Source organism: Nannospalax galili, unplaced genomic scaffold (assembly GCF_000622305.1).
Source record: "Nannospalax galili isolate Female #2095 unplaced genomic scaffold, S.galili_v1.0 scaffold507, whole genome shotgun sequence".
Classification (NCBI taxonomy): Eukaryota; Metazoa; Chordata; class Mammalia; order Rodentia; family Spalacidae; genus Nannospalax; species Nannospalax galili.
In genome coordinates this window covers 1,137,672-1,148,228 of record NW_008356261.1, presented here as the reverse complement: position 1 = coordinate 1,148,228, position 10,557 = coordinate 1,137,672, and the positions used below count along the sequence as shown (strand labels likewise).

Genomic DNA, 10,557 nt, shown 5'->3' with positions numbered 1-10,557 from the left:
TGGACTCCACGGGAGGGGAAGTGGATGGGGAGGTCACAGAGGTGGAGAGCTCAGTTGGAGGTTTGGAAGACGTTGATGTTGTGTGAGGTACTGTGTTTGTAGGGGTAAGGGTCTCGGTGGTTGTGGTGGTGGGCGTCGATGTCGGGGTTTGGGTAGTGATAGATATGGGAGTTGGGATCTCAGTGATGGCAGAGGTCGGACTTGGAGCCTCTGTGGTTACAGTAGTGGATACTGGGGCTGTAGTACCTGTCATGGTGGTAGACCTGAGAGTAGAGGTAGGGGCTGGAGTCTCCGTACTAGTAGATGCTGAGGTCTCTGTGGTGGTGGGTGTTGGGGTTGGGGTCACTGTGGTGGTGGGTGTAGTTGTTGGGGTCTGAGTAGTGGTACTTACTGGGGTTGTGGTCACTGTGGTGCTGGGTGTAGTTGTTGGGGTCTGAGTAGTGGTAGGTACTGGAGTCATGGTCACTGTGGTGGTGGTATATGTTGGGGTCTGAGAAGTGGTAGATGATGGAGTAGAGGTCTCTGTAGTGGTAGGTACTGGGGTCGTGGTCACTGTGGTGGTGGTGTGTCCTGCGGTCTGAGTACTGGTAGATGATGGAGTTGTGCTCTCTGTAGTAGTAGGTACTGGGGTCGGGGTCACTGTGGTGGTGACAGTGGGTTTTGAGGTCTGAGTAGTGGTAGGTGTTGGAGTAGAAGTCTCTATGGTGGTAGATGTTAAGGGTGAGGTCTCTGTGGTGGTGGGTGTTGGGGTTGTGGTCACTGTGGTGATAGGGGTGGGTGTTGGGGTCTGAGTAGTGGTAGGTGTTGGGGTTGAGGGCTCAGGAGTGGTAGGTACTGGGGTTGTGGTCACTGGGGTGGTGGGTGATGAGGTTGTGGTCACTGTGGTGGTGGTGTGTCCTGGGGTCTGAGTAGTGGTAGATGTTGGAGTAGAGGTCTCTGTAGTGGTAGGTACTGGGGTTGTGGTCACTGGGGTGGTGGGTGATGAGGTTGTGGTCACTGTGGTGGTGGTGTGTCCTGGGGTCTGAGTAGTGGTAGATGTTGGAGTAGAGGTCTCTGTAGTGGTAGGTACTGGGGTTGTGGTCACTGTGGTGGGTGTGGGTGTTGGGGTCTGAGTAGTGGTAGGTGTTGGGGTTGGGGACTCAGTACTGGTAGGTACTGGAGTCGTGGTCACTGTGGTACTGAGTGTAGCTGTTGGGGTCTGAGTAGTGGTAGGTACTGGGGTCGTAGTCACTGTGGTGCTGGGTGTGGGTGTTGGGGGCTGAGTAGTGGTAGGGACTGGAGTAGAGGTCACTGTAACAGTAGGTGTTGGGGTTGCAGTTTCTGTCATGGTAAAAGTGGGGGTTGAGGTCTCTGTGGTGGTGGGTGTTGTGGTGGGGGTCACTGTGGTGCTGGGTGTGGGTGCTGGGGTCTGAGTAGTGGTAGATATTGGTATAGAGGTCTCAGTAGTGGTAGGTACTGGGGTTGTGGTCACTGTGGTGGTGGTGGAGGGAGGTGTTGGGGTCTGAGTAGTGGTAGGTGTTGGGGTTGTGGTCACTGTGGTGGTGGTGGATGGAGGTGTTGGGGTCTGAGTAGTGATAGGTGTTGGGGTTGTGGTCACTGTGGTGCTGGGTGTGGATGTTGGGGTCTGAGTAGTGGTAGATGTTGGAGTAGAAGTCTCTATGGTGGTAGGTGTTATGGGTGAGGTCTCTGTGGTTGTGGGTGTTGGGGTCTGCGTAGTGGTAGGTGTTGGGGTTGAGGGCTCAGGAGTAGTAGGTAGTGGGGTTGTGGTCACTGTGGTGGTCGGTGTGGGTGCTGGGGTCTGAGTAGTGGTAGATGTTGGTATAGAGGTCTCAGGAGTGGTAGGTACTGGGGTTGTGGTCACTGTGGTGGTGGGTGTGGGTGGGGTCTGAGAAGTGCTAGATGATGGAGTAGAGGTCTCCGTGACAGTAGATGTTGGGGTTGTGGTTACTGTGGTGCTGGGTGTGGGTGCTGGGGTCTGAGTAGTGATAGATGTTGGTATAGAGGTCTCAGTAGTGGTAGATACTGGGGTTGTGGTCACTGTGGTGGTGGTGGTGGTATATGTGGGGGTCTGAGAAGTGCTAGATGATGGAGTAGAGGTCTCCGTGACAGTAGATGTTGGGGTTGTGGTTACTGTGGTGCTGGGTGTGGGTGTTGGGGTCTGGGTAGTGGTGGATGTTTCAATGGAGGTCACTGTGACAGTGGGTGTTGGGGTTGTGGTTTCTGTTATTGTAGAAGTTGAGGGTGAGGTCTCTGTGATAGGGGGTGATGGGGAAGGGGTCACTGTGGTGCTGGATGTGGATGTTGGGGACTGAGTAGTGGTAGATGTTGGTGTAGAGGTCTCTGTAGTAGTAGGTACTGGGGTTGTGGTCACTGTGGTGGTGGGTGTGGGTGATGGGGTCTGCGTAGTGGTAGATGTTGGCGTAGAGGTCTCTGTGGTGGTGGGTGTTGGGGTGATGGTCACTGTGGTGGTGGGTGTGGGTGCTGGGGTCTGAGTAGTGGTAGATGTTGGTGTAGAGGACTCTGTAGTGGTAGGTACTGGGGTTGTGGTCACTGTGGTGGTGGGTGTGGGTGCTGGGGTCTGAGTAGTGGTAGATGTTGGTATAGAGGTCTCAGTACTGGTAGATACTGGGGTTGCGGTCACTGTGGTGGTGGGTGTAGTTGTTGGGGTCTGAGTAGTGGTAGGTGTCAGGGTTGGGGACTTGGTACTGGTAGGTACTGGGGTTGTGGTCACTGTGGTGGTGGGTGTGGGTGTTGGGGTCTGAGTAGTGGTAGATGTTGGAGTAGAGGTCTCTGTAGTGGTAGGTACTGGCGTTGTGGTCACTGTGGTGCTGGGTGTGGTTGTTGGGGTCTGAGTAGTGGTAGGTACTGGGGTCGTGGTCACTGTGGTGGTGGGTGTGGGTGTTGGGGTCTGAGTAGTGGTAGATGTTGGAGTAGAGGTCTCTGTAGTGGTAGGTACTGGGGTCGTGGTCACTGTGGTGGTGGGTGTGGGTGCTGGGGTCTGAGTAGTGGTAGGTACTGGGGTCGTGGTCACTGTGGTGGTGGGTGTGGGTGCTGGGGTCTGAGTAGTGGTAGGTACTGGGGTCGTGGTCACTGTGGTGGTGGGTGTGGGTGCTGGGGTCTGAGTAGTGGTAGGTACTGGGGTCGTGGTCACTGTGGTGGTGGGTGTGGGTGCTGGGGTCTGAGTAGTGGTAGGTACTGGGGTCGTGGTCACTGTGGTGGTGGGTGTGGGTGCTGGGGTCTGAGTAGTGGTAGGTACTGGGGTCGTGGTCACTGTGGTGGTGGGTGTGGGTGCTGGGGTCTGAGTAGTGGTAGGTACTGGGGTCGTGGTCACTGTGGTGGTGGGTGTGGGTGCTGGGGTCTGAGTAGTGGTAGGTACTGGGGTCGTGGTCACTGTGGTGGTGGGTGTGGGTGCTGGGGTCTGAGTAGTGGTAGGTACTGGGGTCGTGGTCACTGTGGTGGTGGGTGTGGGTGCTGGGGTCTGAGTAGTGGTAGGTACTGGGGTCGTGGTCACTGTGGTGGTGGGTGTGGGTGCTGGGGTCTGAGTAGTGGTAGGTACTGGGGTCGTGGTCACTGTGGTGGTGGGTGTGGGTGCTGGGGTCTGAGTAGTGGTAGATGATGGAGTAGAGGTCTCTGTAGTGGTAGGTACTGGGGTTGTGGTCACTGTGGTGGTGGGAGTGGGTGTTGGGGTCTGAGTAGTGGTAGATGTTGGAGTGGAAGTCACAGAGACAGTTGGGGTTGTGGTTTGTGTTAGAGTAGAAGTGAGGGTTGACCTCTCTGTGGTGGTGGGTGTAGATGTTGGGGTTGTCTCTGTAGTGGTGGGTGTAGATGTTGGGGTTGTGGTCACTGTGGTGGTGCTGGGTGGGGGTGTTGGGGTCTGAGTAGTGGTAGGTATTGGAGTTGTGGTCACTGTGGTGCTGGGTGTGGGTGTTGGGGTTGTGGTCACTGTGGTGGTGGGTGTGGGTGTTGGGGTCTGAGTAGTGGTAGATGTTGGAGTGGAGGTCACTGTAGCAGTAGGTGTTGGGGTTGTAGTTTCTGTGATGATAGAAGTGGGGGTTGGGGTCTTTGTGGTGGTGAGTGTTGGGGTTGTGGTCACTGTGGTGGTGGTGGTAGGTGTTGGGGTTGTAGTCACTGTGGTGGTGGGAGATGGGGGTGTTGGGGGCTGAGTAGTGGTAGATGTTGGGGTTGTAGTCACTGTGGTGGTGGGAGATGGGGGTGTTGGGGGCTGAGTAGTGGTAGATGTTGGGGTTGTAGTCACTGTGGTGGTGGGAGATGGGGGTGTTGGGGGCTGAGTAGTGGTAGATGTTGGGGTTGTAGTCACTGTGGTGGTGGGAGATGGGGGTGTTGGGGGCTGAGTAGTGGTAGATGTTGGGGTTGTAGTCACTGTGGTGGTGGGAGATGGGGGTGTTGGGGGCTGAGTAGTGGTAGATGTTGGGGTTGTAGTCACTGTGGTGGTGGGAGATGGGGGTGTTGGGGGCTGAGTAGTGGTAGATGTTGGGGTTGTAGTCACTGTGGTGGTGGGAGATGGGGGTGTTGGGGGCTGAGTAGTGGTAGATGTTGGGGTTGTAGTCACTGTGGTGGTGGGAGATGGGGGTGTTGGGGGCTGAGTAGTGGTAGATGTTGGGGTTGTAGTCACTGTGGTGGTGGGAGATGGGGGTGTTGGGGGCTGAGTAGTGGTAGATGTTGGGGTTGTAGTCACTGTGGTGGTGGGAGATGGGGGTGTTGGGGGCTGAGTAGTGGTAGATGTTGGGGTTGTAGTCACTGTGGTGGTGGGAGATGGGGGTGTTGGGGGCTGAGTAGTGGTAGATGTTGGGGTTGTAGTCACTGTGGTGGTGGGAGATGGGGGTGTTGGGGGCTGAGTAGTGGTAGATGTTGGGGTTGTAGTCACTGTGGTGGTGGGAGATGGGGGTGTTGGGGGCTGAGTAGTGGTAGATGTTGGGGTTGTAGTCACTGTGGTGGTGGGAGATGGGGGTGTTGGGGGCTGAGTAGTGGTAGATGTTGGGGTTGTAGTCACTGTGGTGGTGGGAGATGGGGGTGTTGGGGGCTGAGTAGTGGTAGATGTTGGGGTTGTAGTCACTGTGGTGGTGGGAGATGGGGGTGTTGGGGGCTGAGTAGTGGTAGATGTTGGGGTTGTAGTCACTGTGGTGGTGGGAGATGGGGGTGTTGGGGGCTGAGTAGTGGTAGATGTTGGGGTTGTAGTCACTGTGGTGGTGGGAGATGGGGGTGTTGGGGGCTGAGTAGTGGTAGATGTTGGGGTTGTAGTCACTGTGGTGGTGGGAGATGGGGGTGTTGGGGGCTGAGTAGTGGTAGATGTTGGGGTTGTAGTCACTGTGGTGGTGGGAGATGGGGGTGTTGGGGGCTGAGTAGTGGTAGATGTTGGGGTTGTAGTCACTGTGGTGGTGGGAGATGGGGGTGTTGGGGGCTGAGTAGTGGTAGATGTTGGGGTTGTAGTCACTGTGGTGGTGGGAGATGGGGGTGTTGGGGGCTGAGTAGTGGTAGATGTTGGGGTTGTAGTCACTGTGGTGGTGGGAGATGGGGGTGTTGGGGGCTGAGTAGTGGTAGATGTTGGGGTTGTAGTCACTGTGGTGGTGGGAGATGGGGGTGTTGGGGGCTGAGTAGTGGTAGATGTTGGGGTTGTAGTCACTGTGGTGGTGGGAGATGGGGGTGTTGGGGGCTGAGTAGTGGTAGATGTTGGGGTTGTAGTCACTGTGGTGGTGGGAGATGGGGGTGTTGGGGGCTGAGTAGTGGTAGATGTTGGGGTTGTAGTCACTGTGGTGGTGGGAGATGGGGGTGTTGGGGGCTGAGTAGTGGTAGATGTTGGGGTTGTAGTCACTGTGGTGGTGGGAGATGGGGGTGTTGGGGGCTGAGTAGTGGTAGATGTTGGGGTTGTAGTCACTGTGGTGGTGGGAGATGGGGGTGTTGGGGGCTGAGTAGTGGTAGATGTTGGGGTTGTAGTCACTGTGGTGGTGGGAGATGGGGGTGTTGGGGGCTGAGTAGTGGTAGATGTTGGGGTTGTAGTCACTGTGGTGGTGGGAGATGGGGGTGTTGGGGGCTGAGTAGTGGTAGATGTTGGGGTTGTAGTCACTGTGGTGGTGGGAGATGGGGGTGTTGGGGGCTGAGTAGTGGTAGATGTTGGGGTTGTAGTCACTGTGGTGGTGGGAGATGGGGGTGTTGGGGGCTGAGTAGTGGTAGATGTTGGGGTTGTAGTCACTGTGGTGGTGGGAGATGGGGGTGTTGGGGGCTGAGTAGTGGTAGATGTTGGGGTTGTAGTCACTGTGGTGGTGGGAGATGGGGGTGTTGGGGGCTGAGTAGTGGTAGATGTTGGGGTTGTAGTCACTGTGGTGGTGGGAGATGGGGGTGTTGGGGGCTGAGTAGTGGTAGATGTTGGGGTTGTAGTCACTGTGGTGGTGGGAGATGGGGGTGTTGGGGGCTGAGTAGTGGTAGATGTTGGGGTTGTAGTCACTGTGGTGGTGGGAGATGGGGGTGTTGGGGGCTGAGTAGTGGTAGATGTTGGGGTTGTAGTCACTGTGGTGGTGGGAGATGGGGGTGTTGGGGGCTGAGTAGTGGTAGATGTTGGGGTTGTAGTCACTGTGGTGGTGGGAGATGGGGGTGTTGGGGGCTGAGTAGTGGTAGATGTTGGGGTTGTAGTCACTGTGGTGGTGGGAGATGGGGGTGTTGGGGGCTGAGTAGTGGTAGATGTTGGGGTTGTAGTCACTGTGGTGGTGGTAGATGAGGGTGTTGGGGTCTGTGTAGTGGTGGCGTTGTGGTCACTGTGGAGGTGGTGGATGGGGGTGTTGAGGTCTGAGTAGTGGTAGTTGGTGGAGAGGAGGTCACTGTAGCAGTAGGTGTTGGGGTGGTAGTTTCTGTGATGATAGAAGTGGGGGTTGGGGTCTTTGTGGTGGTGAGTGTTGGGGCTGTGGTCACTGTGGTGCTGGGTGTGGATGTTGGGGTCTGAGTAGTGGTAGGTGTTGGGGTTATGGTCACTGTGGTGGTGTGTACTGGGGTTGTGGTCACTGGGGTGGTGGGTGATGAGGTTGTAGGTCTCTGTGATGGGGGACTTTGGGGTTGTGGTCACTGTGGTGCTGGGTGTAGGTGTTGGGGTCTGAGTAGTGGTAGGTGTTGGGGTTGTGGTCACTGTGGTGGTGGTGGATGGGGGTGCTGGGGTCTGAGTGGTGGTAGGTGTGCACTGTGGTGGTGGTGGATGGGGGTGTTGGGGTCTGAGTGGTGGTAGGTGTGGGAGTTGTGGTCACTGTGGTGGTAGGTGTAGGTACTGGGGTTGTGGTCACTGTGGTGGTGGTGGATGGGGGTGTTGGGGTCTGAGTAGTGGTAGGTGTTGGGGTTGTGGTCACTGTCGTGGTGGTGTATGGGGGTGTTGGTGTCTGAGTGGTGGTGGTGGATGGAGGTGCTGGGGTCTGAGTAGTGGTAGGTGTTGGGGTTGTGGGGTGGTGGTGTGTGTGGTTGTGCCTGGGGTAGAGCACAGGTTAGGAGTGGGAGGAAGAGGAGGAGTAGGAGTAGCAGTATCACAGCACAGGACGCTGATCTCGTAGTTGAGACAGAAGGGCATGGGGATGGGCCCACCTATTTTCTGATCTGAGTTTTTGCACACCAGCCCAACAGACTTGTCACAAATCACCTTCTGTCCAAGCTGATCAATTGGGATGTTGGGATACATCACAGCTCTGCAGGAGATGTTAAGTACCTTCTCTGGTGCACAGAGATTTTCGATCCTTTCTACCTCTTCACCTGTTGGAGTAAAGGGGGCTTTTCCAGTATCCTTCCAAGGAGTCCACTGGCAGCCATCATCATCATCACCAGCAGTAGTACCAGCAGTAGTAACAACGCATGTAGTGGGTATTGGCGTAGTGGTGGATGCGGTAGTCGAGGTTGTTGAAGTGGTAGGCAAGGAGGTTGGAGATGTGGTAGCCGAGGTACTTGGTGAAGTAGTTGGTGAAGTTGTACCAGGGGTTGTTGGTGAACTGGTTGGTGAAGTGGTAGGTGACGTCGTTGATGGAGTGGTGGGTGACGTCATTGGTGGAGTGGTGGGTGATGTCGTTGATGGAGTGGTGGGTGATGTCGTTGATGGAGTGGTGGGTGATGTCGTTGGTGGAGTGGTAGGTGACGTCGTTGATGGAGTGGTGGGTGACGTCGTTGATGGAGTGGTGGGTGAGGTCGTTGATGGAGTGGTGGGTGATGTCATTGATGGAGTGGTGGGTGAGGTCGTTGGTGGAGTGGTGGGTGAGGTCCTTGGTGAAGTGGTAGGTGACATTGATACAGTGGTACTTGTGGATGGTGTTGATGAGGGACACGGTGGGTCCATTGGCATGCAACAATTGACTCGAATCTCATAGTCATAACAAAGTTCAAATGGTCCGTTTCCAAACTGGTCTTCGTTATTGCAAATCAATCCGTCTGTGACATTACACTGCACCTTCTGGCCCAGATCCTCCAAGCTGAGATGGGGCTCCGTGGCAGACCTACATTCAATGTCTTCAGGAGCACTGCAGACACTATCAAAGGTCTCTCGATCACCGCCATCACTGCCACTGCCAGGGTGGTCCTGGTTGATCCAGTCAGACCAGAAGCAGCACACATCTAGGAAGCAAAATTACATACTGGTCATTCATGCTTGGGGAGACACCTTGAGGGAGGCTGGGGTGACTCAGAGTCCTCAGTGACCTATGTGGCCATCCCCCCATATAGCAGCCAGCCCTCCCCATCGTCAAAGGACCATTTGTAGAGTTCCACAAAAAAAGAATGCCATCCACCTCCTTTCAGACAAGGTAACTTATTGGCCTAGAACTCACCAGTTGAGTTAGGCTGGCTTGTCAGGGAGCCCCGGGAATCCCATTGTCCCATCTCCCCAGCACTGGGATTGCAAGCACGCCTGCTACTTTTTACGTGGGTTCTGGGAGGTTGAGCAACTGAGCTATCTCCCCAGCCCAAAGGTGATTTTCTGTGTCTGCCACACCCCAGACAGCTCATTCAGCATAGCTATTTCATCCAGGAGGAATCCAGAGGGACATTATGACAATGACATCCCCTGGTTTCCCTAGCCTTTAGGGCAATTTCCAGAGTTCAGAGAATCCTCAGTATCACCTTCCTTTGCAGTTGATTTGCAGAACACAGATGACTTACACAGGCTTGGGCCTGTGCCCCCAGAAAGGTTCTCTGTGTTGGATGCACGACAAGAGCCCCAGAAGGAGCCTCACCTGTTCCGGGGGTCGTTGTCACAATGGGGGTGGTGGTGGTGGTGGTGGTGGTGGTGGTGGTGGTGGAAACCGTGGTAGAGGTGAATGGTGATGTCGACGAACCACAGATGTAAAACTCTTTCTCCACGGTCCCGTTGGGGCCACAGATCTCCAAGTAGCAGAAGATACCATCCTGGGTCTGATTAAGAATCGGTGGAAACCGTGGTAGAGGTGAATGGTGACGTGGTCGAGACACAGATGTTAAAGTGTTTCTCCACGGTCCCGTTGGGGCCACAGATATCCCAGTAGCAGATGATACCATCCTGGGTCTGATTAAGAACCTTCGTTCAAGACTTTTGCATTTTTTCTCCTGGGATTAAAGGTATGTGCCACAATGTCTGCCCTCCCCCCAATCTTTTTAAGGCATGACCTTTCTATGTAGCCCTAGCTATTCTGGAACTCTCTATGTTAACCAGGCTGATATCAAACTTTTGGCAATCCTCCTGTCTCTGCCTCCCAAGTGCTGGGTAAGGGTGAGTCTCCATGTGCAGTTTTGTGTGTGTGTGTGTGTGTGTGTGTGTGTGTGTGTGTGTGTGTGTGTGTACACAGGTGCATGGGTGTATGCAGATGTCCACATGTGTGGGGGTACCTGTGGAGAACAGAGAGCAACCTCCAGTTGCTTAAAGAATGCCATCTGTCAGATGTGGTGGTACATGCCTTTAGTACCAGAACTCAGAAGGCAAAGGCAGGTGGATCTTTATGAAATCAAGGCCAGCCTGGTCTACATAGTGAGTTCCAGGCCAGCTGGGGCTATAGGGGAGACTCTTTCTAACTGCTCCCCCACACACACAAAAAAAGAATGCCATCCACCTCCTTTCAGACAAGGTAACTTATTGGCCTAGAACTCACCAGTTGAGTTAGGCTGGCTTGTCAGGGAGCCCCGGGAATCCCATTGTCCCATCTCCCCAGCACTGGGATTGCAAGCACGCCTGCTACTTTTTACGTGGGTTCTGGGAGGTTGAGCAACTGAGCTATCTCCCCAGCCCAAAGGTGATTTTCTGTGTCTGCCACACCCCAGACAGCTCATTCAGCATAGCTATTTCATCCAGGAGGAATCCAGAGGGACATTATGACAATGACATCCCCTGGTTTCCCTAGCCTTTAGGGCAATTTCCAGAGTTCAGAGAATCCTCAGTATCACCTTCCTTTGCAGTTGATTTGCAGAACACAGATGACTTACACAGGCTTGGGCCTGTGCCCCCAGAAAGGTTCTCTGTGTTGGATGCACGACAAGAGCCCCAGAAGGAGCCTCACCTGTTCCGGGGGTCGTTGTCACAATGGTGGTGATGGTAGTGAACGGGGTGGTGGTGGT

General features: G+C 54.9%; 1 protein-coding gene across 1 annotated transcript in view; it reads right to left on the bottom strand.

Moving 5' to 3' along the window:
• The window catches only part of Muc2 (mucin 2, oligomeric mucus/gel-forming), a 33,633-nt gene that overhangs the window by 10,664 nt on the left and 12,412 nt on the right, over nt 1-10,557 (bottom strand). Inside the window, 7 exon segments of the mRNA XM_008854452.2 lie at nt 233-253; nt 1,558-1,738; nt 2,807-3,058; nt 3,512-3,807; nt 8,419-8,589; nt 9,207-9,384; nt 10,426-10,556. Coding sequence (XP_008852674.1) covers nt 233-253; nt 1,558-1,738; nt 2,807-3,058; nt 3,512-3,807; nt 8,419-8,589; nt 9,207-9,384; nt 10,426-10,556 — 1,230 coding nt within the window.